The 27,909-nt window shown below is 39.4% G+C and overlaps 2 protein-coding genes across 3 annotated transcripts in view; one reads left to right on the top strand and one right to left on the bottom strand.

Moving 5' to 3' along the window:
• HS6ST2 (heparan sulfate 6-O-sulfotransferase 2) overlaps positions 1–27,909 on the bottom strand; it is a 348,242-nt gene that overhangs the window by 216,100 nt on the left and 104,233 nt on the right. The window lies entirely within an intron of this gene.
• On the top strand, positions 11,537–12,686 carry LOC145535392 (uncharacterized). The gene is made up of 2 exons (XM_081563816.1): positions 11,537–11,696; positions 11,860–12,686. The coding sequence occupies exons 1-2, from the start codon at positions 11,556–11,558 to the stop codon at positions 12,109–12,111; spliced, it is 393 nt and encodes a 130-aa protein (XP_081419942.1). The 5' UTR covers positions 11,537–11,555; the 3' UTR covers positions 12,112–12,686.

Genomic DNA, 27,909 nt, shown 5'->3' with positions numbered 1-27,909 from the left:
AGCGTACTGGCCAATACTGGTTGCCATACTCTTCTAGAGGACTAGATTTCCTGCTGCCCTAGCTGCCAACTCCCCTGAGTACCTGGTGCTGCCAGAACCCCTGAGACCCAAGCAGCTGCACCACCTCCATACCTGGCCCTCACTGGGGCAGACCCAAGTCCTCCAGGGCAGCCTCAGGAGCAAACCCCAGTGGAAAACCCACATGCAGAGGTTGAAATAAAACCACAATTGAAACCCAGGGGCAGTGTGGCTAAGGAAGAAGACGCAAAACCTTCCCACCAGCTGTACAAAATGCAGATTAAATCGACACAATCAACTAGCCAGACTCTGTGTCTATGGAATATATAAAAGGACATTGAGAGCTCCCACAAAAGAAAACACACTAGTTCTGATAGCTGTGGACATTGGAGGCCAGAATATACAGGAGTAGGACCAGATTAGAATCTGAGCTGCCCCCACAGCAGGTCCAGAGACCAGCACAGTGTTGGAGGGCATCCTAGGAAGCTAAGGTGGATTGTGACTCCCAACAAAGGAAAGAACTCTAACAGCAGTGACTCAAGAAAAATATTTCTTATTCTTATGCTTTGACTTCCTCTGTAGATTCATTTGGACTTTTTTTCCTGATTTTATTTTTTCTCCCTCTGTTGTAGCTGTTGATTTTATTGGCACTATGAAATCTAATTAAGCTTTTGAGTTTTATTTTTTTGCAGTCACATTTTTTATTGTTGTTATAAACCTCTGCCTCTAGGCTGGGCTTTCGCAGTTCTGTGGAGTTTTCTTTTTTTTTTTCCCTTCTTCTTCCCTTTTTTCTTCTTTTCTCTTTCTCTTATTTTTTACTTTTTTCAAACCTATTATTATTTTTTTCTAAATTTATTCCTTTGTGTGCTTTTCCTACTGTTCTTTTCCCCTAGGATTTAATCTTGAGTGTATATAAACCTTCTTTATCTACCTCTATTTAACTTTGCATATCTATTCTTTCTTTCTTTTCTTTCTTTCCTTTCCTCTCAGCATATTTGTTAATTTTATCTACACTGCTTTATTCCCCACTTGGCACCTTTCTTTAGTTTTGTTTTCCAGTTTGTGCTGTAGTTAGTTTTGTTCTTAATTGATAGATATACTTTTTGGAATCCTTTGTTCGCTGGGTCAATCTATTCTACTTTATTTTTGTTGGACTGTTTTGATTTTCCTTATGAGTTTATATGTATATGTGCATAGTCAGTCACACTTTTTACTGTTGTTATAAACCTCTGCCTCTACATTGGTATTTTACAATTCTGTGGAGCTTTCTTTTCTCTTTTTTTTAATTTTAATTTTTAACTTTTTAAAACCTATTATATTTTATCTAAATTTATTCCTCTGTTTGCCTTTCCTATTGTTCTTTGGCCCTTGGATTTAATTTTTGATGTATATAAATCTTCTTCATCTACCTCTATTGAACTTTGCATGTTTATTCTTTCTTTCTCTTCCTCTCAATGTATTTTTTTAGATTTGTTTTCACTGTTTTATTCCACACTTGGCAACTTGCTTTAGTTTTCTTTTCCAGTTTGTGCTTTAGTTAGTTTTGTTCTTAACTGGTAAATAAAATTTTTTATTTCCTTTGTTCGCCTGGTCAAACTACTGTATTTTTGCTCAACTGTTTTGATGTTGCCTATGGGTATATATGGGTATATCTCATTATTTTAATTATTAATTGTCTGATTTTGTAACTGCCATTTCTCTGGGGTTCATCTTTGGTTGTTCATTTTGGGGTATTTGTTTTAATCTCACTGCCATTTCTCTGGGGTTCATCTTTGGTTGCTCATTTTGGGGTATTTGTTTTAATCTCACTTAATGTCATAACAAACAACTTGTGGAATCTTCATTCCTGATCAGAGATTAAGCTCTGAGCCTTTGGAGTGAGAGCACTGATTCCAAGAACCTAGATTACCATATAACTAACGCTAGGGAGTATCAAATAGTGAGATTTCCAGAAAGGAAACCACTTGAATACATGACCTGGCATAACCCAACCATCCAGAGCACCCGGTGCAGGATGCCTCATCTAAACAACAAATAACCAAAAAAAAAATACAAATACAGTCATCATCAGACAGGAGTATCTCCTCACTCACCCTTGCCAATAGAGGAAAAACAAACAACCAAAAAACTCAGCACAAATCTCACCGTATACAAAGCTTATGCAAATCACTGGACCAACCTTCAGTTCAGTTCAGTTCAGTTCAGTTCAGTCTCTCAGTCGTGTCCGACTCTTTGGGACCCCATGAATCGCAGTATGCCAGGCCTCCCTGTCCATCATCAACTCCTGGAGGCTACCCAACCCCATGTCCATCGAGTCGGTGATGCCATCCAACGATCTCATCCTCTGTCATAGCCTTCTCCTCCTGCCCCCAATACTTCCCAGCATTAGGGTCTTTTCCAATGAGTCAACTCTTCGCATGAGGTGGCCAAAGTATTGCAGTTTCAGCTTCAACATCAGTCCTTCCAATGAACACCCAGGACTGATCTCCTTTAGGATGGACTGGTTGGATCTCCTTGCAGTCCAAGGGACTCTCAAGAGTCTTCTCCAACACCACAGTTCAAAAGCATCAATTCTGTGGCACTGAGTTTTCTTCACCGTCCAACTCTCACATCCATACTTGACCACTGGAAAAAACCATAGCCTTGACTAGATGGACCTTTGTTGGCAAAGTAATGTCTCTGCTTTTTCATATGCTGTCTAGGTTGGTCATAACTTTCCTTCCAAGGAGTAAGTGTCTTTTAATTTGATGGCTGCAATCTCCATCAGCAGTGATTTTGGAGCCCAAAAAAATAAAGTCTGCCACTGTTTCCACTGTTTCCCCATCTATTTCCCATGAAGTGATGGGACCAGACGCCATGATCTTAGTTTTCTTAACGTTGACCTTTAAGACAAGTTTTTCACTCTCCTCTTTCACTTTTATCAAGAGGCTCTTTAGTTCTTTTTCACTTTCTGCCATAAGGGTGGTGTCATCTGCATATCTGAGGTTATTGATATTTCTCCTGGCAATCTTGATTCCAGCTTGTGCTTCCTCCAGCCCAGCGTTTCTCATGATGTACTCGGCATATAAGTTAAATAAGCAGGGTGACAATATACACCCTTGATGTACTCCTTTTCCTATTTGGAACCAGCCTGTTGTTCCATGTCCAGTTCTAACTGTTGCTTCCTGACCTGCATACACGTTTCTCACCTTAGGAGGGCAGAAACCAAAACGAAGAAAGAATTCATCCTAGAAACCTGGGAAAAGGAGACCTCAAACACAATAAATTAAAAAAAAAAAATGAAAAGGCAGAGAAATACTACACAAATGAAGAAACAAACTAGAAACACAGAAGTCCAAATAAATGAAAAGGAAATAGGCTAACTACCTGAAAAAGAATTCAGAATAATGATAGTAAAGATGATCAGAAACCTTAAAAGCAAAATGGAGAAAATGCAACAATCAATTAAAAAAGACCTAGAACAATTAAAGAATAAACATACAGAGACAAACAACACAAATACTGAAATTAAGAATACTCTAGAAGGAATCAATAGCAGAATATGTGAAGCAGAAGAACGGATCAGTGAGCTGGAAGATAAAATGGTGGAAATAACTTTTGAAGAGCAGAATAAAGTAAAAAGAATGAAAAGAACTGAGGATAATCTCAGAGACTTCTGGGACAATACCAAACACAGCAATATTCAAATTATAGGCATCCCAGAAGAAGAAGAGAAAAAGAAAGGGTATGAAAAAATTTTTGAAGAGATTATAATTGAAAATTTCCCAGACATAGAAAAGGAAATAGTCATTCAAGTTCAAGAGGTACAGAGTCCCATACAGGATAAACCCAAGGAGGAACACACTAACACACATACTAATCAAACTAACAAAGATTAAACACAACAAAAGAATATTAAAAGCAGCAAGGGAAAAGCAACAAGTAACATACAAAGGAAACCCCATACACTTAACAGCTCATCTTTCAGCAGAAACTCTGCAGGCCAGAAGAGAATGGCAGGATATATTTAAAGTACTGAAAGGGAAAAATTGACAACCAAGATTACTGTACCCAGCAAGGATCTCATTCAAAACTGATGGAGAAATAAAAAGCTTTTCAGACAAGCAAAAGTTAAGAGAATTCAGTACCACCAAACCAGCTTTACAACAAATGTTAAACGGACTTATATAGTCAAGAAATACAACAGAAGAAAAAGATCTACAAAATCAACCCCAAACAATTAGAAAATGGCAATAGGAACATATATATCAATAATTACTTTAAAAGTAAATGAATTAAATGCCCCAACCAAAAGACACAGACTGGATGAATGGATACAAAAACAAGACCCATATATATGGTTTCTACAAGAAACCTACTTCAGACCTCAAGACACATATAGACTGAAAGTGAGAGGATGAAAAAAATCTATTCCATGCAAATGGGAAGCAAAAGAAACCTGGACTAGCAATTCTCATACCAGACACAATAGACCTTAACATAAAGAAGATTACAAAAGATTAGGAAAGACACTACATAATGATCAAGGGATCAATCCAAGGGGAAGATATAACAATTGTAAATATCTATGAACCCAACATAGGAGCACCTCAATACAGAAGACAAAGACTAACAGACATGAAAGGAGAAATTGACAGTAACAAAATAATACTAGGAGACTTTATTTAACACCCCACTCACACCAATGGACAGATCATCAAAACAGAAAATTAATAAGGAAACACAAGTCTTAAATGATACATTAGATGAGATGGATCTCACTGACAACTTCAGGACATTCCATGCAAATGCAGAAGAATACACCTTCTTCTAAAGTGCACATGGAACATTCTCCAGGACAGACCACATCTTGGGTCACAAATCAAACCTCAGTAAATTTAAGAAAATTGAAATTGTATCAAGCATCTTCTCTGACTAAAGTGCTATCAGACTAGATATCAATAACAGGAAAGAAAAACTGTAAAAAACACAAACACATGGAGATTAAACAATATGTTTCTAAATAATCGACAGGTTACTGAAGAAATCAAAAGGGAACTCAAAAAATTTCTAGAAACAAATGACAATGAAAACACAACAACTCAAAACTTACGGGATGCAGCAAAACAGTTCTAAGAGGGAAGTTTACAGCAATACAATCCTACCTCAAGAAACAAGAAAAACATTGAATAGACAACCTAACTTTACACCAAAAACAACTGGAAAAAAGAATAACAAAAAACCCCCAAAATTAGTAGAAGGAAAGAAATCATATAATCAGAGCACAAATAAATAGAAAAAATGAAAGAAACAATAGTAAAGATTAATAAAACTAAAAGTTGGTTCTTTGAGAAGATAAACAAAACTGACAAACTTTTAGCGAGACTCATCAAGAAAAAAAAGAGAGAAGAATCATATCAACAAAATTAGAAATCAAAAAGGAGAGGTGACAACAGACAATGCAGAAATACAAAAGATTATGAAAGACTACTATGACCATGTTACGGTAATAACATGGATAACCTGGAAGAAATGGACAGATTCTTAGAAAAGTTCAATCACCCAAGACTCATGGAAGTTATGAACAACCCAATTACAAGCACTGAAATTGAAGCTGTGATCAAGAATCTCCAAAAAAACAAAAGCCCAGGACCAGATGGCTTCACCAGAGAATTCTATCAAACATTTAGATAAGAGCTAAAACCCAAAAAAGATGTCCTTTTCATTACAAGGGACTGGAATGCAAAAGTAAAAGTCAGGAAACACCTGGCGTAACAGGTAAATTTGGCCTTGGAGTACAGAATGAAACAGGGCAAAGGCTAAGAGAGTTTTGCCAAGAGAACGCACTGGTCATAGCAAACATCCTCTTCCAACAACACAAGAGAAGACTCTACACATGGGCATCACCAGATGGTCAACGCTGAAATCAGACTGATTATATTCTTTGCAGCCAACGATGGAGAAACTCTATACAGTCAGCAAATCAAGACCGGGAGCGGACTGTGGCTCAGACAATGAACTCCTTATTGCCAAATTCAGACTTGAATTGAAGAAAGTGGAGAAAACCACTAGACAATTCAGGTATGACCTAAGTCAAATCCCTTATGATTATACACTGGAAGTAACAAACAGATTTAGGGGACTAGATCTGATAGACAGACTGCCTGATGAACTATGGACAGAGGTTTGTGACATTGTACAGGAGAAAGGGATCAAGACCATTCCCAAGGAAAAGAAATGTAAAAAAGCAAAATGGCTGTCTGAGGAGGCCTTACAAATAGCTGTGAAAAGAAGAGAAGCAAAAAGCAAAGGAGAAACGAAAAGCTATTCCCATCTGAATGCACAGTCCCAAAGAATAGCAAGGAGAGACAAGAAAGCCTTCCTCAGCGATCAATGCAAAGAAATAGAAGAAAACAATAGAATGGGAAAGATTAGAGATCTCTTCAAGAAAATTAGAGATACCAAGGGAACAAATGTAATGCAAAGATGGGCTCGATAAAGGACAGAAATGGTATGGACCTAAGAGAAGCAGAAGATGTTAAGAAGAGGTTGCAAGAATACACAGAAGAACTGTACAAAAAAGATCTTCATGACCCAGATAATCACAATGGTGTGATCACTCACCTAGAGCCAGACATCCTGGAATGTGAAGTCAAGTGGACCTTGGGAAGCATCACTATGAACAAAGCTAGTGGAGGTGATGGAATTCCAGTTGAGCTATTTCAAATCCTCAAAGATGATGCTGTGAAAGTGCTGCACTCGATATGCCAGCAAATCTGGAAAACTCAGCAGTGGCCACAGGACTGGAAAAGGTCAGTTTTCATTCCAATCCCAAAGAAAGGCAATCCCAAATAATACTCGAACTACCGCACAATTGCACTCATCTCACACTCTAGGAAAGTAATGCTCAAAATTCTCCAAGCCAGGCTTCAGCAGTATGTGAACCGTGAACTTCCAGATGTTCAAGCTGGTTTTAGAAAAGGCAGAGGAACCAGAGATCACATTGCCAGCATCTGCTGGATTATCGAAAAAGCAAGAGAGTTCCAGAAAAACATCTATTTCTGCTTTATTGACTATGCCAAAGCCTTTGACTGTATGGATCACAATAAACTGTGGAAAATTCTGAAAGAGATGGGAATACCAGACCATCTGACCTGTCTCTTGAGAAACCTGTATGCAGGTCAGGAAGCAACAGTTAGAAATGTACAAGGAAAAACAGACTGGTTCCAAATAGGAAAAGGAGTATGTCAAGGCTGTATATTGTTACCCTGCTTATTTAACTTTTATATGCAGAGTACATCATGAGAAACGCTGGGCTGGAAGAAACACAAGCTGGAATCAAGATTGCCGGGAGAAATATCAATAACCTCAGATATACAGATGACACCACCCTTGTGGCAGAAAGTGAAGAAGAACTAAAGAGCCTCTTGATGAAAGTGAAAGAGGAGAGTGAAAAAGTTGGCTTAAAGCTCAACGTTCAGAAAACTAAGATCATGGCATCTGGTCCCATCACTTCATGGCAACCAGATGGGGAAACAGTGGAAACAGTGTCAGACTTTATTTTTTGGGGCTCCAAAATCACAGCTGATAGTGATTGCAGCCATGCAATTAAAAGACACTTACTCCTTGGAAGGAAGGTTATGACCAACGTAGATAGCAATTTTTAAAAACAGAGACATTACTTTGCCAACAAAGGTCCGTCTAGTCAAGGCTGTGGTTTTTCCAGTGGTCATGTATGGATGTGAGAGTTGGACGGTGAAGAAAGCTGAGCGCCGAAGAATTGATGCTTTTGAACTATGGTGTTGGAGAAGACTCTTGAGAGTCCTTGGACTGCAAGGAAATCCAACCAGTCCATCCTAAAGGAGATCAGTCCTGGGTGTTCATTGGAAGGACTGATGTTGAAGCAGAAACTGCAATAATTTGGCCACCTCATGCGAAGAGTTGACTCATTGGAAAAGACCCTAATGCTGGGAAGGATTGGGGGCAGGAGGAGAATGGGATGACAGAGATGGCTGGATGGCATCACTGACTCGATGGACATAGGTTTGGGTAGACTCTGGGAGTTGGTGATGGACAGGGAGGCCTGGCATGCTGTGATTCATGGGGTCGCAAAGAGTCGGACACGACTGAGCTACTGAACTGAACTGAACTAAATGTTTATCCTTCCAAAACGCTTTCAAAATTTGCAGAGGAACACTTCCAAACTTATTATATGAGGCCATCACCCTGATACCAAAAGCAGACAAACTACATGCCAATATCACTGATCAACATAGATGTAAAAATCCTCAACAAAATTTTAGCAAACTGAATTTAGCAACACATCAAAAATCTCATACACCATGACCAAGTTGGGTTTAATCCAGGGATGCAAGGTTTCTTCAATATACGCAAATCAATCAATGTGATACACCATATTAACAAATTGAAAGATAAAAACCATATATAATCTCAATAGATGCAAAAAGAAAGCCTTTTCCAAAATTCACAACCCATTTATGGTTAAAAGTCTTCAAAAAATGGGCACAGAAGGACGCTGCCTCAACTAAAGGCCATATATGATAAGCCCACAGCAAATATTATTCTCAGTGCTGACAAACTGAAAGCATTCCCACTAAGATCAGAAACAAGACAAGGGTGTCCACTCTCATCACTATTATTCAACATACTTCTGGAAGTCCTAGCTAAAGCAACCAGAGAAGAAAAAGAAAGAAATGGAATCCAAATCAGAAAAGAAGTAAAGCTCTCACCATTTGCAGATGATATGATATTATACATAGAAAACCTTAAAAATAGTATCAGAAAACTACTAGAGCTAATCAGTGAATTTAACAAAGTTGCAGGAAACAAAAAAAATACACAAAAATCACTTGCATTTCTATACACTAACAATGCAAAATCAGAAAGAGCAATTAAGGAATCAATACCATTCACCACTGTAACAAAAATAATAATATATCTAGGAATAAACTTACCTAAGGAGACAAGAGAACTGTACACAGAAAATTGTAAGACACTAATGAAAGAAACCGAAGATGACATAAACAGATGGAGAGATATTCCATGATCCTGGGTTGGAAGAATCAATATTGTGAAAATGACTATACTACCAAATGCAATCTACACACTCAACGCCACACCTATCAAATTACCAATGGCATTTTTCACAGAACTAGAACAAAAATTTTCACAATTTGTATGGAAACACAAAAGACCCCGGATAGCCAAAGCAGTCTTGAGAAAGAACAATGGAGCTGGAGGAATCAACCTTCCTCACTTCACATAATACTACAAAGGTATAGTCATCAAGACAGAATGGTACTGGCAGAAAAACAGAAATATAAACCAATGGAACAAGGTAGAAAGCCCAGAAATAAACCCATGCACCTATAGGTTCCTTATTTTTGACAAAAACATTATGACAATGGGACAAAGACAACCTCTTCAATAAATGGTGCTGGGTAAACAGGACAGCTACATGTAAAAGAATGAAATTAGAACACTTCCTAACAGCATACGCAAAGATAAACTCAAAATGGATTAAAGACCTAAATGTAAGACCAGAAACTATAAAACTCTTAGAGGAAAACATAGGCAGAACACTCGATGATATAAATCAAAGCAAGATCCTCTATGACGCACTTCCTAGAGTAATGGAAACAAAAATCAAAGTAAACAAGTGGGACTTGATTAAACTTAAAAGCTTTTGCACAGCAAAGGAAACTATAAACAAGGTGAAAGGACAACCCTCAGAATGGGAGAAAATAATAGCAAATGAAACAACAGACAAAGGATTAATTTCCAAAATATACAAGCAGCTCATATAACTCAATACCAGAAAAACAAACAACCCAATCGAAAAGTGGGAAAAAGAGCTAAACAGACATTTCTCCAAAGAAGACATACAGATGGCTAACAAACACCTGGAAAAGATGTTCAACATCACCCATTATTAGAGAAATGCAAATCAAAACTACAATGAGATATCACCTCACACCAGTCAGAATGGCCAACATTGAAATCTACAAACAATAAATGCTGGAGAGGGTGTGGAGAAAAGGGAAAGCTCCTGCACTGCTCGTGGGAATGAAAATTGATACAGCCACTGTGGAAGACGGTATGGAGATTCCTTAAAAAACTAGGAATAAAACCACCATATGACCCAGCAATCCCACTCCAAGGCATATACCCTGAGGAAACTAAAACTGAAAAAGACACATGCATCCCACTGTTCACTGCAGCACTATTCACAACAGCTAGAACATGGAAGCAACCTAGATGTCCACTGACAGATGAATGAATAAAGAAGTTGTGGTGTATACAGACCATGTAATACTACTCAGCCATAAAAAGGAACGCATTTGAGTCAGTTCTAATGTGGTGGATGAACCTGGAACCTATTATACACAGTGAAGTAAGTCAGAAAGAGAAAGATAAATATCAAATTTTAACACATATATATGGAACCTAGAAAAATGGTACTGAAGAATTCATTTACAGGGCAGCAATGGAGAAAGAGACATAGAGAATAGACTTATGGATGTGGGGAGAGGGGAGCAGAAGGTGAGATGTATGGAAAGAGCAACACGGAAACTTAAATTATCATATGCAAAATAGATAGCCAATGGGAATTTGCTGTATGGCTCAGGGAACTCAAACAGGGGCTCTGTATCAACCCAGAGGGATAGGAGCGGGAGAGAGATAGGAGGGAGGTTCAAAAGGGAGGAGATATAAGGATACCGATGGGTGATTCATGTTGAGGTTAGACAGAAAACAACAAAATTTAATAAAGCAATTATCTTTCAATTAAAAAATAAATAAATTTTTAAAAAATAGAAAAAAAAAACTAAAAAATTATCACAGCAGAGGAGCCTAACAAGGCATAACATGGAATGACTAAATTTAGTGTAGTATCCTAGACGGGATACTGGGACAGCAAAAGATCATTAGGTAAAAACGAAGGAAATCTGATAATCTCCAGACGTTAGTTAATAAGACTCTTCCAGTGTTGGTTCACTAAGTTGAACAAATGTTCACTACTAATGTACAATGGTAATACAGGGAATTGGTTGTGGAGTATACGAAATGCTCTTCATAATTTTTCCGGAAATCTAAAACTTCTAAAGTAAAGAGTTTAAAAAAAGAAAAAAAAACACCAAATACTAGGTGCTGAGATCCAGAAGACTACAGAATTAAACAATGAATGGGGGTGGCCATGAGGAATGGTTTGGAGGGAACACTGGCTCCCTAACTTGTACACCACAAGAACTGAACTGGACAAATGAGGAAACGCGGAAAGTCAAATTGCGAAGGCTCTTTAATGGTTTTGAGGAAGCACTCTCTTTCCTCAACCAGAGCACCTAGACTCCTCTGCACCCTGCCCCTCCCCCATGGATCTTAGAAGGTGGGGCCTTGTGACGTCAAGCCGTGTCAGGGCTACCACTGGCTGGAGAAATTTCTTGCTGACCAATCAAACTGACAGTTGTGGCTCTTCATTGTCCCGGGAAGGTATATATAGAGACGCCAGGCGCCTTGGTGTAGGCCACTGTTGCTACAACATGGCGGACCTAATCGAGGAAGTGAAGGAGAAGGAGTCAGAGACTAAGATAGACAGTGTCAATTTGGAGGAACAAGCTTCAAGCGCTAAAGGAAGGAAAAGAAAGGATTCTGATCAGTCAAATGGCTTGGACAGTGAGAAGGTCAGATGCCCCCACTCATGTTCTTCCTCTTCATCCCCCACCCACGACTCCCCCTGCCCCTGCCTGGCACAAACCCCTCCTCAATGCACACCCGTTCTCTCAAAGTTCTCCTTCCCATCCTCCCTCACTAATGTCTTTCTGGATGTCTTTGTTTTCTTACCAGATACAAAAGATCATGAGGAAGGTAGAATCAACCCTTCAGCAGAATCAGAACAGGAATAAGAAAGGGAAGAAGTCGACGATACTCGTCTTCTACTACCACCGGCAGAATAAAAAGAAGGATAAAAACCAGCCAATGGCAGATGAAGAAACCGCGGAGGATTCTTCCAACATTTCTCCCGACAACAGTTCTTACAGCACTTCTCCTGACAATTCTCCAAGTAACCCCCTGTGCACACCTGGAGCCCGACTTTGAGCAATCTGCTGCAACTCCAGGAAAAGCACCGGCAGAATAGTCGTTTGTGCAGGGATCAAACATAACGATGGTCTCCTCTGTACAGACCCAAGTACTCAGATGTTGATGATTAAAGTATCAACAAGCAGCAAAAAGATGTGTATCTGTTTTCTAATGATGGGGAGGGAAGGAAAGGAAGGGTCAGGTGTGTGAGAGGGAGGGAGGTGGCATCCTTTCAGTTTAGGGCCCAGACCAGCCAGTCCATACTTACTCAGACACTGGGAATGAGGACTGGGTAAAGACTGAGAACTACAGACTGAAGATATCTGAGCACTGAAGATTTCTTCCTGAACGCTTCATCCCACTGGTGAGAAGGAAAAGGACTTGGTATTTCTGTGTGTTTCAGAGGTCCCATCTTGGGAGAGGGATGATGTGCGGACGGTGGCTCTGTGTAATAATCAGATTCCACTTCAGTTGTTTGACAACTGGGTTTTTACCCCTCATCAATTTCTGTTCCTCTTCTGGCCCACATTTGGGCAAGCTACTAAAAACAGCCAGGGAATAAAGGATCATGAAATAGAAACAGATATACCTAACCTTAACCGCTGGAATTATTGCCTTGCCTACATTTCCCATAGCCAAAACATCCATTACCCCCATACGGCCTCTAATGCACGGGGATAATCTAACTCAATGAGTAATAAAATTAAGTCTTTGCCCCTATAAACACCTTTAAAATATGAGAGCCTATGGACCTTTTCCCTTAGCTGCAATCACACTTTTCACCTCAGTTGTTTTTGAAAACATTCAATCTCAATGAAAGCAGGGTCTTCGCAGATGGAAGCCCATTATAGGAAACCTACTGAGCAAGGTGTGATTATCCCCACTTCTGCTGCACTTAACAGACAATTTTTACTTGATCTTAAAGCTGTAAAATGAGAACAGGGCCTCAGTGTGAACTTGTACCCTTGATGTTATGACCCCACTAACTAGGGCTCCATGTATTTTGTTGATAATACTGCTTCCACTGAATAACTGGTAAATACTTTTCAGTCATAGCAAAACATTTGGCTAGCATGCTGTTTTCACTGCCTATATCAACAACTTCTCAGCTACACTTGACCTTCACCTTCAAAGGGAAATTATATACCTTCACCTGTCTACTCAGTGGGGCCAGTGTCCACACCTGCCATCTCACATAGTCTTTGAAGGCAATATTTTCACCAGCTCTAGCTTTTCCCAGGGACACAATTAGGACCTCAAACTGATGACATCCTCCTTTGAGGAGATTCCTGTGACACACATATTACACAATCCCACCACTTCAGTTAAGTTCCTGAAAATTCACTGGTAAATGGAGGACTGCTCCAGTCTTCACAGTGTCCAGAAACAGCTTTTAGTGTTCTTAGTACCCATGCTGTTAAAACAAGCCCAACATGTTTTAGACATTTTTTCATTCTAGAGGCAACATTTCCTCATATACACAGTTTTTTCCTTGGTAACTTCCAAATAGGCCCGCCTTGAATGAGACTCCCTGTGTCAAAAGATTCCAGAATCTGCCTCAATTGCCATAGAACAGGTACTCCTATTAGGGTATGCTGAAACTCCTTCACTGTGCTAACTTTAGCAACCTTCTCGCATGTATCCTGGAGTCCCCGTACTGTCAACAATGGCCGTTAGTTTCATGGGCTTCTGATACAAGGAACTGCCCCCCTTGGCCCAATGCTGTATGACCGTAGTGTAGAAATTGCGGGTCTATGCTGGTAGTCCAGCATAAACTATAATACAGAATATATTGAATATAGAATATAGACTATCTCAGGTCTTGAACCTATGACCCTCCATATCCAGCTGCCCACTTGGCCTTTGATTACAGAAGTAGCACTCTGCAAGCTCAGCATAGCTAGTGAGGCCTCCTTGCTACAGGATGGAGCTGACCCTGGGCCCTCTGCATACCCTATCTTCAGGAGAGGGTACCTTCCCCTGCGCTCAGCCCCCTATCAGATGTCACACTGCTACAAGAGTTCATCTGTTAGATCCCTTGGACACATGGGGAGCCCCTTAGGATCAACACAGCAGAAACCAAAGGGAGTTCATTCACTTAATCAGTGCTATCATTACTATCACACTTGATGGAGCTTGCTTGAGAGTTGCTACTTTTCATCTCTTCATCAGAATGTTCCTGATAAAGGACAGGACCCAAAGGTCAGCTCAAATGGCCAAACTTCAGGTAGCTATCTTAGCACAGAATATCTGGGCCAACAACTGGCCTCATCTTTACACCTTTATAGATCTCTGGGCCACTGCCAATGGGCTGACCGTCTGTTCTGACCAAGTCGAACAATTCCTATCCAAGGTTGTCTCACTTAGGGTAAAAAACTCACGGAATCTTTTGCCTCCTGAGAGATTATACCCAAAATACAAATCAAGGTCACACATTTTCTACACATATTAAAGTCACAATACAATGTCTCACCATGGCACTCTCTGGAGTTCTACACATTGAACGAAACCTAGGCACTCATTTTTCTATTCAGAATACACAATAGTAACTCTTGAACAAGATATTCAGTGGGACACTAACCTGCTTTACTGGTCTCCTGCTCCAGTTGCCAAAATGTTTTCCATAAACAAGTCTAAATTAAATTAACTATCCAATTCTTTGTCAAACAAACATCATGGGTAAACTGTAATAGAGATTGATCCCATTGTTTATTCAATTTTATTGAGTTAAAATGGACAAATTAAAATTGCATTATGTTTAAGGTATAGAACTTGATGTTTTGATTGTCTATATCCATACCTACATCTGTAGAATGCAAAAATCACAACCATCTAATTACCCATCACCTCACAGGTACTATTATTTCTCTTTTTTGGGGGCCTAACTCTATTTTGATGCATAACTCATTATGTGAGTAACAATCATTTTCATATTTTCTTGGTGTATGTGTGGTATCATTAGTCTTGACATTGAGATGAAATTTGGGGAGGGGGGTGTACATTTCATTTCTATGAGATGACATCAAGCTGCCATATTTCACAAAAAGAATATATATATATATATATATATATATATATATATATATGTTTATATACATATGAGTATGACACTTTAAGAAAGATACCAGTATCTCAGGAAACAAATATGTCTTGAGTGCCTAAGATGTGTCAGATATTGTTCTTGGTTCTGGACTTACAGAGAAAAACATAAAGTCAATAGTTCCTGTCATCAAGTAATTTCTATTTTCATAGGTGAAGGGGTGGTTCACAGTATTGGTGTGGGGCAGAGAAGAGCTGCTTTGGCTAAAGGGTGTGGGGAAACCTTCTTTGAGGAGTTGATATCTGAAACAAGATTTGAAGAATGAGATACAGTCAGTTGTGTGAAGATTTTGAAGAAGAGCATTTTAGGTAGAATAGCAAGTAGCCATGTCATGATACAAGAACAAGAATAGTGTGCTGCTGCTGCTGTTGCTAAGTCGCTTCAGTCGTGTCTGACCCTGTGCGACCCCATAGACAGCAGCCCACCAGGCTCCGCCGTCCCCGGGATTCTCCAGGCAAGAATACTGGAGTGGGTTGCCATTTCCTTCTCCAGTGTGCTGAGGAACTGCCAAAGCTTGATGTAACTGCAGTACAGTCACAGAGGGGCAGAGTAGTAAGAGAAGACTGAGACTGGAGAGGCAGAGAGGAGGTCTTGTAGGGACTTGTGCGGTAAAAACCTGGACTTTTATCTTATGTGCAGTGGAGGGCTGCTAGATTGTTTGATAAAGAAAGTGATACAATCTGATTTACATTTTAGAAAGTTCACTGAATGTTGTGAACTCTGTAGGAAAAGAGGAGTCTCAAGCTCTTGGCACTACACAAGTATGATCTGATGATGACTGAGACTAGGGTTGTAGCAGAGGGAATATAACAGTATCTAGTTGAGCAGTTGGGACCACAGGATTCAAATCTAATCTGAATTTATAGCTTCACCACCTAAAAGCTATTTGACCTTGAGTAAGTTTCTTAACTTCTGCAACACTTAGTTTTCTCATCTGTAAAATGGGAATGATGATAGCATGTATCTATACCTTAGAGACATTCTGGGATTCAATAGAACAATTTTTGTAAAACACCTGATATTATATTAGAACAATAATATGCATAGGAAAAAATGGTTTCTCCTTTAATCGATAATATAAATATGTACATACATACAGATATACATACATACTTCTTGCTTCTTTCTGCCCTACCACCCACACAAACCTAGGATGTCCTCTGTCAGCTGCTGTTAGGCCATGAGTAATGAGCCCTTGTTTTTTCCTTGAAGACACAGTACTTGGGGGCGCCTTCTCTCAGTGGTTAGGCATTCTGGTGCCTTGAGATAATAAGTGTCTGTCTATGGCTTATGATTAATTTATTTAATAAGTAACAGTAGTATCTGATCTTTAACATTCTCTTTCTACCTAATGAATCATTGCTGGAATACCTACCCCTTTTTCTCCAACCTCTTCCATGGGTTCTAAATGAACAGCAACCCATATTTCTTCCTTATCTGCAAATATAACATGCTGAGCTTAGGCAGACTGCTTTCACACTTTCTTCCTTCCATTAAATGCAGCTTTGAGTTGTTCTTTCCTCAGAAAAATCTGCTTGCATTTTTCAAAGCAGGTTCTTATTTTATTACTTCCTGATCAGGACTCTTCCAAAGTCCCTTGTTCCCTTGATCCTTTTACTTTCTCTTTTTGGTCTCTGATATTTGCCCATCTTTCCACATTAGCATCATTTAAGACTGCAAGTAAGAAGCTGTTTAGTGGCTTCTCTACATAATGAAATAGGGCTAGATGTTTCCTTCCTCTTTGAAGAAATTGCTTTCCCTTCAGCACCTAGAGTGGCCGAGTGATGAAAGTGTCCTCATTCTTTAAGGCTAAACTCAAATGGTGCTTCTGCTTTTAAGCCTCTCTGCCGTCAATGCCAGCAGAGTCCACTGCTCCTGTGCTCCTACAGATACTTATATTAAAGCAATTGCCATTTTGTATTAGAAATTTTCATGTACCTATTCGTCTTTCCCAATATGCAATATACAACAAGGACAAGCATATTTCATTCATCTCTGCAATCCCAACACCTGAACATAAGACACAATATTACAGTCACTGCTCAAAGCATGATTGATGAGTTACTGGAGGAGTGAATACAAAAATAATTCTGTGTATACTAGATCATGTCCCCTGCTTTATAATGTTTGCTTTAGAAAATGTTAAGCTTAAAATCATTTACCATTTTTATGTTAAAGACTCAAAGTACAAGGATGAACGTTTAAAAAAAGACCCCTAAGCACTAAAACCTGAATACACCCTGTGATATGAACACTTTTTACAACTATTTTTCTGTACATGTCTCTAAATAGATGCTAAATAGAAGAAGACAGTATTTTAACTATTTTTCACTTGCTATTTTAGACCAAGAGTTTTCATAGTTTTAAAATTCTTTGAGTATCTTAGAATAGCCAATGAAAAATTGATAAACTAAACATTATGTTCATCTGAAATAATAAATACATCAGACTAGGATAGGTTGAGAAGTTTACATGGGATCTTCTTGTATTCAATTGCAGTAGTATAAGATTATCTGCCATCAGAGAAAATAGATCTATCTGGTACATCTGAGAATTCAAATAGAGGCTTTGGTATGTTTATTTTACATGAAAGCTGAATTTTCAAATCAGTGGTGAAACAATGATCTTTTTAGTAATCTGATCTCTAATCTTCTCTTTCTACCTAATGAATCATTTCTGGCATACCTGCTCCCTTTTCTCCAACCTCTTCCATGGGTCCTAAATGAACAGCAACCTATATTTCTTCCTTACCTGCAAATATAACATGCTTAACTGTTTTTCCATATCATGGTAAACAATCAGTTCCCGGTCTGACAGTAGCTCAGATCATGAACTCCTTATTGCAAAATTCAGACTTAAATTGAAGATAGTAGGGAAAACCACTAGGCCATTCAGGTACGACCTAAATCAAATCCCTTAGGATGATACAGTGGAAGTGACTAATAGATTCAAGGGATTAGATCTGAAAGAAAGAGTATCTGAAGAACTACGGACAGAGGTTTGTCACATTGTACAGGAGGTGGTGATCAAGACCATTGCCAAGAAAAAGAAATGCAAAAAGGCAAACTGGTTGTATGGGGAGGCCTTACAAATAGCTGAGAAAGGAAGAGAAGCTAAAGTCAAGGGAGAAAAGGAAAGATATACCCATCTGAATGAAGAGTCCCAAAGAATAGCAAGAAGAGAAAGGAAAGCCTTCCTAAATGATCAATGCAAAGAAATAGAGGAAAACAATAGAATGGAAAAGACTAAAGATATCTTCAAGAAAATTTGAGATACCATGGGAACATCTCATGTAAAGATGGGCACAATAAAGGACAGAAACTGTATGGAACTAACAGAAGCGGAAGATACTAAGAAGAGGTGGCAAGAATACACAGAAGAACTATACAAAAAAGATCTTCATGACCCAGATAACCACGATGGTGTGATCCCTGCCCTAGAGCCAGACATCCTGGAAGGCGAAGTCAAGTGGGCCTCAGGAAACATCACCACGAACAAAGCTAGTGGAAGTGAAGGAATTCCAGCTGAGCTTTTTTAAATCCTAAAAGATGATGCTGTGAAAGTGCTGCACTCAATATGCCAGCAAATTCGGAAAGCTCAGCGGTGCCCACAGGACTGGAAAAGGTCAGTTTTCATTCAATTCCAAAGAATTATGAAACTATCATACAACTGAGCTCATTTCACATGCTAGCAAAGTAATGCTCAAACTCCTTCAGGTGAGGCTTCAACAGTACATGGACTAAGAGCTTCAGGTGTACAAGCTGAAATCAGAAAAGGCAAAAGAACCAAGTATCAAATTGCCAACATCCATTGGTTCATAGAAACATCAAGGGCATTCCAGAAAAATTCTACTTCTGCTTCATTGACTATGCTAAAGCCTTTTACTGTGTGGATCACAACAAATGTGGAAAATTATTAAAGAGATGAGGATACCAGACCATCTTACCTGCCCCTTGAGAAATCTATATGCAGGTCAAGAAACAAAAGTTAGAATCAGACATGGAACAACAGACTGGTTCCAAATTGGGAAGGAATACGTCAAGGCTGTATATAGACCTCTTGCTTATTTAACTTATATGCATATTGCAACATGCTGGGCTGCATGAATCACAAGCTGGAATCAAGATTGCTGGGAGAAATATCAAATCCTCTGATAAGTAGATGATACCACTCTAATGGCATAAAGTGAAACGAACTAAAGAGTCTCTTCATGAAAGTGATACAGGAGGGTGAAAAAAACTACTTTAAAATTCAACACTCAAAAAATGAAGATCATGGCATCCAGTCCCATCACCTCATGGCAAATAGGCATGGAAAAAGTGGAAACAGTAGCAGATTTCCTCTTCCTGGGCTCCAAAATCACTGCAGAACAGTTACTGCAGCCACAAAATTAAAAGACGCTTGCTCTTTGGAATAAAAGCTGTGACAAACCTAGACAGCATATTAAAAAGCAGAAACATCACTTTGCTGACAAAGGTCTGTATAGTCAAAGCTACGCTTTTTCAAGTAGTCATGTACGGGTATGAGAATTGGACCATAAAGAAAGCTTAGCGCCAAAGAATTGATGCTTTCAAAGTGTGGTGCTGCAGAAGACTCTTGAGAGTCCGTTGTACATCAGGGAGATCAAACCAGTCAGTCATAAATGAAATCAACCCTGAATATTCATTGGAAGGACTGATGCTGAAGCTGAAGCTCCACCTCCAATATTTGGCCACCTGATGAGAATAGCCAACTCAATGGAAAAGACCCTGATGCTGAGAAAGATGAGGGCAGGAAGAGAAGGGGGCAGCAGAGGATGAGGTGTTTGGATGGCATCATCCACTCAATGAACATGAGTTTGAGCAAGCTCTGGGAGATAGCTTAGGATAGGGAAGCCTGGCGTGCTGCAGTCTATGGGGTTGCAAAGAGTGAGACACGACTTAGTGACTCAACAACAACAACAACACAGTTGACTTACAATGTTTCTGTGTACAGCTAAGTGATTCAGATACATATATATATATATATATATATTTATATATAAATTGTTTTTCAAGTTCTTTTCATTATAGGTTATTACAAGATATTAAATAGTTCCTTGTGCTATACAGTAGGCCCCTGTTATCTTGTATTATTTTAATTTGCTAATTGTTTTGTGATTTTTGTTCTGTTTTCTGAAATGACTATGTTTCACTATGGCAGGGACAGCCTTTGCCTCTTTTGGTCCCTCTTGGCCCTGCTTAAGAGCATGACAAACACCACATCCCAGCAGACACAAGAAAAAGCAGCAAAAATTAAGTAGCAACCAGTTATTTCAGGCCTTCGGCTTCTAGACTGTTATTTCTTCCAAGGAAAGTAGAAAAACAGGCAGTGTAATATTGGGCAAAGGAGTCTTAAATGATGTTAGAAGTCAGAACAAAAAGGACAAAAAAATTAAAAGTGGTGGTACCTTTGAGGGCCTCTAAGTGTTGAGTAGTGAACGGTTTGCCATATAAGGAAGGTAGCTTGAACACCTGCCAGAATAACTGGCCTCCACTCTGTGATTATCTGAGTGTGCTTTTTAACTGTGAGTATTGCTTTTTTATTATTTGTTCTCCAACTGGAACCATATTCAGAGTAAGGTTTTAATTTTGAAAGCATGTGCTTTTTTTTAAATGTAAGTTTTAGAGATTTGTTGCATTCATAAGCACAATTTTATTCTATTCAGCACATTCAGTATTTTTTCCATTTGAAGGACATCTGATTTTATCAAAGTTCATAAGACTACTAAGTCCACTTAACAGAAACTCATTTCCGAGCAGTCATTGCTGAAATCCATTTCTTAATTCAGGGATACCTATCATCTATGATAAAGTTTTTCAATTGTTAAAGAGCCTTAGACAGCTAAAACAATTACTCAGAGTCATTGAAACGCATTTCTTATTCTGACTATGTTGCTTTCTATTGAGAAGGCCTTTTGAAAATGTTAGCAGAGTTCTCTGAGTGGAAAGAAGCCTGATGGGGACTCAGATCTGCCACTTATGCAACCCCATGACTCTGAGCAAGTCCTTTCCTCTCTGGGTCTCAGGAAGTTTTTTCTTCCTATAAGATCAGATATGGAAGATGAAATAGAAAGGGGAAAAGATCAAATGGATACAGAAGGTCAAACAGAAGAATGAAAAGTGGAAGCAGTGACAGATTTTATTTTCTTGGGCTCCAAACTCACTGTGGATGGTGACTGTAGCTATGAAATTAAAAGACGCTTGCTCCTTGGAAGAAAACTTATGACAAACCTAAACAGAAAATTAAAAAGCAGAGATACCACTTTGCCGACAAAGGTCCATATAGTCAAAGCTATGGTTTTTCCAGTAGTCATGTACGGGTGTGAAAGTTGGACCATAAAGAAGGTTGAGCACTGAATAATTGGTGCTTTCAAACTGTGGTGCTACAGAAGACTCTTGAGAGTCGCTTAGACTGCAAGGAGATCAAACCAGTCAATCCTAAAGGAAATCAACCCTGAATATTCATTGGAAGGACTGATGCTGAAGCTGAAGCTCCAATACTTTGGCCACCTGAGACGAAGAGCCACCTCATTGGAAAAGACCCTGATGCTGAGAAAGATTGAAGGCAGGATGAGAAAGGGATGAAAGAGGATGAGATGGTTGGATGGCATCACTGACTCAATGGACATGAGTTTGAGCAAACTCCAGGAGATAGTGAAGGTCAGGGAAGCCTGGCATGCTGCAGTCCATGGGGTCACGAGTAGTCGGACACGACTTAGTGACTGAACAACAACAATAACAAACAAGATCAGAGTATTGAACTAAGTGGTCTATGAAGATTCTGGCATCCTAGTATGACTTTAGGATACTGAGGAAAGAGAAAAGAGGAAACCAAATAATGGGACATTGGGTTGTATAGACCCAGTATAGAGGTATCATATGAACTAGGCCCATTTGGATCTCTTCAGAAGAAACAAATTTCTGAGAATCCAAGGCTGGAGATTCTCTACCATATGTTGACATGATACCTCAGCACCCCTGTAGTACCTCTGCCAATAGAGATAGGGGCCTCCTGTGACAAAGCACACAGATCACAGCCCCCAACCTTCTCAGGAGCATCACTGCTAATGGTTAAGCTGAATGCTCTGGACTCAGATACATTCAGATTCAAACTTTTGCTCTGCTGACTTTCTAAATGTGTGACCTTAGGCAAGTCTTTCAACCTCTGTACAGACTCAGCTTTCTCATTTAGAAGATTCAGAGACATAATACATATAAAGTGCTTAGTAGAGGGACTGATCTCTAATCACTCAAATGGCGGCTGCTATTATTATATTCATCGTGGTTATTAACAGAAGCACCTTAGCCATCTCTCTAAACATTTCACCTCTCTATATTACAGCCAACAGAAACCCCACCTCTCTTTCTACAATTCCCTTTAGGTGAATTCCCAGTTACAGCCAAGCTAATCTACTCACTCTCTTACAATTCTTCTGATACGTAACCAGTCCTACATCTTTGCTTGAGCTCTACCCACTGCCTTACCTGTTGACTCCCCTTTCTCCACCTTCGATAAATATTCTATTTGTCCCATTCTCTTGTCCTCCATGAAACATCCCTAACTACTTCAACTGACAACGATTACTTTTTCCTCTAAAGACAGTATTTTACTATGTAAATCACTTGCTTGAGAATTCATCACAAAAACTGCCTTATAGTTGGAGGCATTATAAATTATAGCCAGAATGACTTCACTTCTTACATGTGACTGCTTTGATGGCAGACACTGTACTGCACTCCTTCGTTTCCCCCTTCAGTGCCTAGCATAGAGTCGAGGTTCGATAATTTTTTTTTTAATTAACCCATGAACAAACCTTCAGTTCAGTTCAGTTCAGTCACTCAGTTGTGTCTGACTCTCTGCGACCCCGTGGACTGCAACACACCAGGCCCCCCTGTCCATCACCCTGTTCCTGGAGTTTACCCAAACTCATGTCCATTGAGTTGGTGATGCCATCCAACCATCTCATCCTCTGTCATCCCCTTCTCCTCTCACCTTCAATCTTTCCTAGCATCAGGGTCTTTCCCAATGAGTCAGTTCTTCTCATCGGGTGGCCAAAGTATTGGAGCTTCAGCTTCAGCATCAGTCCTTCCAGTGAATATTCAGGACTGATTTCCTTTAGGATGGACTAGTTAGATCTCCTTGCAGTCCAAGGGACTCTCAAGAGTCTTCTCCAACACCACAGTTCAACAGCATCAACTCTTCGGCGCTCAGCTTTCTTTATGGTCCAACTCTCACATCCATACATGACTACTGGAAAAATGAACAAACCTAGGTCCATCTTTATAAGACAACTTGCTCTACAAGTTCCTTTGGGCCTGGGCTATCCAATATGGTAGCCAGTAGCCATATATGGCTCTTAAACACTTGAAATGCAGCCAGTCCAAAATGAAATGTGCTGTGTACATATATTACACACCTGATTTTCTAAGACTTTGTACCAAAACAGAATGTAAAATCTCTCTTATAGTACTTCCACGTTGAAATGATAATATTTTTAATGTATTAGGCTAAATAAAATGCATTAAAATTAACTTCACATGTTTCTTTTAACATTTTAATGTGACTACTAGGAAATTTTAAATTAGATATGTGACACACATTATATTTCTACTGCACAGCACTGCTGTGGTCCTTTGAAAATATAAAGTGTGTGAACACACTGATCATTAGATGCACTAATTACGTTACCACTGTTCTTTTCAGAGAACACCTATAACAACCTGCTGGTGTTGGAATTTCACGTCCACTCTGATCTAGTGCTGTAGGTGTGAACTGCTCACAGGTCCTTGGAGAGAATGGGAGCTCCCAAAGCCTGTGCCAGAGGGGGACCAGACTGCAGATACTCAGTAAAGGAATATACTACAGTCAGGCCATTTCTGTCCAGCTTAACATGTTTTTGTTATTAATTAAGAAGCTTGAAAGCTCCCTGGTGAAATACTAAAATAAAATGTAATCAAGTGGTTTATGCCTGCGAGTGGGGAGGGTGGCAAACGAATAAACTGAATGATCAGTGTTGGATGATGATATTGATTTTAAGGCAGTAGTTGGGAAACTAAAGAGCTTCCATTGATCAGAAATCACTCAGGAGCCCTTGCAACGTTCAGAGACCATTTGTACTTTTACACCGACTGTGGCTACAAAAGCTATCTTCTGAATGAGAACCCCATCTTTCTCATAGCGTTATTCAAGCCTAGGAACCACTGAGTGCTCTGTGCATGCAACTTCTTTAGCTGTTGTGGGGCTGCCAAAGATATCAGCTAGAGCTGCAAGACTCGAGGTCATAGACTCATGGCCTTGCTATGGTCCACAGTGCCAGGGAAGACTTCACAAAGGAATCAAGATTGGAGGTGACCTTGAAGGGCATACCGCCTTGGATCAGAGACCATTTGTTATGTACAGTCTGTCACAGCAAAGAACAAAAGGATGAAAAGGAGAAGGAAAGCAGGAGGAGGATACACAACTTGAAATGTATCAATAGAAGGCGAAAACGGGACGGCAAAGAAGAAATTTAACTGTGAGACTTTGAACATGTTTCATTCTCTTCATCATCAAAGGGGAATAATATCTTTCCTATTTTATTGTGAAATCTAATGAGTAACATCACATGAAAGCACACATTCCATCATTGAAGACTGGCTCCCTCATCCTTCATTTAGGGCTAGATGTCTCAGTTTCTGATCTGGACACCTGATGTATACCTGCAACTGCTGTTGGCTCCTTAGTTCTTGCCTATGAGGATCTTAACCCTGATGTTGATCTCTACCTGGTTACTAGAGCTAATTTAAGGTGTATTTTTTACTTCTGAAGAGACAGTCCACCTCAGTAAAGATGAAGGCACCTGGATAAAGCTCTCATGGAACATTAGGAGCCATGATTTTCATCAAAATCAACAGCAAAATAAGTCATTAGTCTGAGCAAGTGAGTATTCACTCTCTGATCCTACACTTCAAACTGGACGCACCAACACAAGCATAACATATCCTCAGCCAGTCCTACTCACCCTATGAGACTCTATTTTCATACTTCTGAGGCCTTCAGTACAAAGTGCAATTCCATTCTGGCAAAGTATTGCAAGATCTGCAAACCACGCACTTCACACACCCTCTGTTTTAATTCATCTATAGAAAGAAGATAGCCAGGGGGCATGTGGGGGAGGGGAGTATCTTTTAAAGGCAGCATTGCTTCTGCTTTATTTCTGTAACACACCTTCATCACCCCTAGCTGCTACCTCATGTGGTTTGGAACAGATGGCAGTTGGTTTTGTTAATTCCTGGAGTAAAGACAAAAACTAGTGGGTATGCTGGGTACAGTCACAAGTTATCCTAAGACAAACAGAGCACACAATAAGCTAAGCTCTGTATAGGCAATTGGGCAGAAATGAAATAAAGATGGTGCACCTCTGCTCTGGCCTGCCGACATGAGGCGGGAGAAGTCTGTGTGGGTCCAAAAACATGGAGATCTCCTCTGAGAGATCACCTGTCAAATTACCTTCAAAGAGAGAAGAAACTTTCCTAAGGATAATGAGGGCCTTTCAGAATAATGGTTACCTCTGACAGAGAATAGATACTGACTGGGGTATGAAGGAACCTTCTGGGGATGATGAAAATACAAATATCCCAGTGCATAATTTTGATCTGCATAGTATTTTCACAGATGGACCCATGTATTGGGTTGGCCAAAAAGTTTGTTTGGGTTTTTCTTATGGGAAAACTCGAACAAAGTTTTTGGCCAACTCAATAAAAATTCACTAAGCAAATGCACTGAGGATTTCTGCATTTTAGTGTATGCAAGTTATATCTCATTTAAAAAGAGAAAGACAAATATCATATGCTATTGCTAACATGTGGAACCAAAAAGCAATACAGATAAACTTATCTACAAAACAGAAACAGACTCACAGACATAGAAAACAAACCTATGGTTACCAAAGGGGAAAGTCAAGGAGAGATAATTTAGGAGTTTGGGATTCACAGATACACACTACTATATGTAAAATAGATAAACAAGAAGAGCCTACTGTATAGCACAGGAAAATCAATATTTTGTGATAACCTGTAAGGGAAAAGAATCTGCAAAAGAAAGTTGTGTGTATGTGTGTGTGTGTGTGACTGAATCACTTTGCTGTACACCTGAAACTAACATTCAACTTCAACAAAACTTTTAAGTCTTTTTTGAATGATTAATTCACTCATGAACGGGCCTGAAGGAAGACTCCAGCCTTGCTGTTGTGAGCCACGTCAACTGGTACAGCCCTTTTGGAAAGCAATTTGCCACCATGTATCAAGAGCCTTAAAATAGATTCAGAACCTTTGACTGAGTAATTCCATTTCTGGGTGTCACTCCTAAGGAAATAATGTGAAACGTGAGAAAATCTATGTTTAGGACGATGGGCTAAATAACTGTCAAGATGTACTCGTTTGTCAGTGACTAGGTTTTATTCTGTGAACATCAGGTTTAAAAAGGATACAAAACCCTTATGTATACTTTCTATTTGAGTAATATTAATATCTGAGCTGTTAAACTAGTAGATAATACGGATCTGCTGCTGCTGCTGCTGCTAAGTCGCTTCGGTCATGTCCGACTCTGTGCGACCCCATAGACGGCAGCCCACCAGGCTCCACCGTCCCTGGGATTCTCCAGGCAAGACCACTGGAGTGGGTTGCCATTTCCTTCTCCAATACATGAAAGTGAAAAGTGAAAGTGATGTCGCTCAGTCGTGTCCGACTCTTCGCGACCCCATGGACTGCAGCCTACCAGGCTCCTCCGTTCATGGATTTTCCAGGCAAGAGTACTGGAGCGGGTGCCATTGCCTTCTCCGACACGGATCTGAAGAGGCTTCAATTAAGATGTTAAAATTATATTGTGCCATAGGAAGTGGATACTTTCTTCTTGTGTAAGTAACAATTTTGGTATAAATTTTGTAGTAAATTTTCATTCTTGAAAATGGAGAAAATACAGATGAGCACAGAGAAGTATAAATGTTACTTGTAAACTTATACTATTAAAAAAATCAAACAAAACAAAACCTTGTATGTACATTATGACTTGTCCTGACAAAAGAAACATAGAGAATGAAAAAGACAAAAACCACTCCCTTACAATTATAATGTCATGATGACGGAATTTCAGGTGATTTCTTTTGAGTCTCTGTCCTAAAGTTGTCTTAGAATCACTTTGTGTCTGTGGACAACATATCCACTGTTTGTATTTCTTATAAAACATAATTATGTCACTTTTACAAAATCAAACAATAGGGAACCTAAGGGTGTCAGGATGGTCCTATTCTTATCAATCGCACCAGGGTCTTTGGTATCAAGCCAGAAAGATGAACATTGGCTTAACAATATCATACTTCTCAAGATAATACCAGACCCTACACTGACTCTCTTATACGAGTACCAAGCTTTACATAGAACACTTTTACATGAATGCATCAAATTTAGAGAAAGAGCCTATAATAAAAATGCAAATGTAAAGGAGCCTGTGGATCCCATAGACCACACAGGCCTCGCTAGGATGCACCAGGAACCCAGTGCCCCAAATGGGGACATGACCACAGAGGTAAAGCCTTTAGGTGACCAGCTTTGTCCTTCAGATTCTTGCCTTTTCCTAAGAAATTTTGATCACCCTTGATTTATTCTGCTAGGTGAGTGATCCAGAGGAAGCAAGCTGAGACATTTTTATCACTGCCAATA

The sequence above is a fragment of the Giraffa tippelskirchi genome, chromosome X (assembly GCF_054371585.1).
Source record: "Giraffa tippelskirchi isolate mGirTip1 chromosome X, T2T-mGirTip1v1.2.pri, whole genome shotgun sequence".
Lineage (NCBI taxonomy): Eukaryota > Metazoa > Chordata > Mammalia > Artiodactyla > Giraffidae > Giraffa > Giraffa tippelskirchi.
This window is presented reverse-complemented; position numbering and strand designations above follow the sequence as displayed.

Excerpts from the sequence above, each read along its gene's own strand:
- LOC145535392 (XM_081563816.1), top strand. The coding sequence starts at position 11,556 with ATGGCGGACCTAATCGAGGAAGTGAAGGAGAAGGAGTCAGAGACTAAG. Across the intron at positions 11,697-11,859 it reads ATGGCTTGGACAGTGAGAAG|ATACAAAAGATCATGAGGAA; the intron begins GTCAGATGCCCC and ends TTTTCTTACCAG.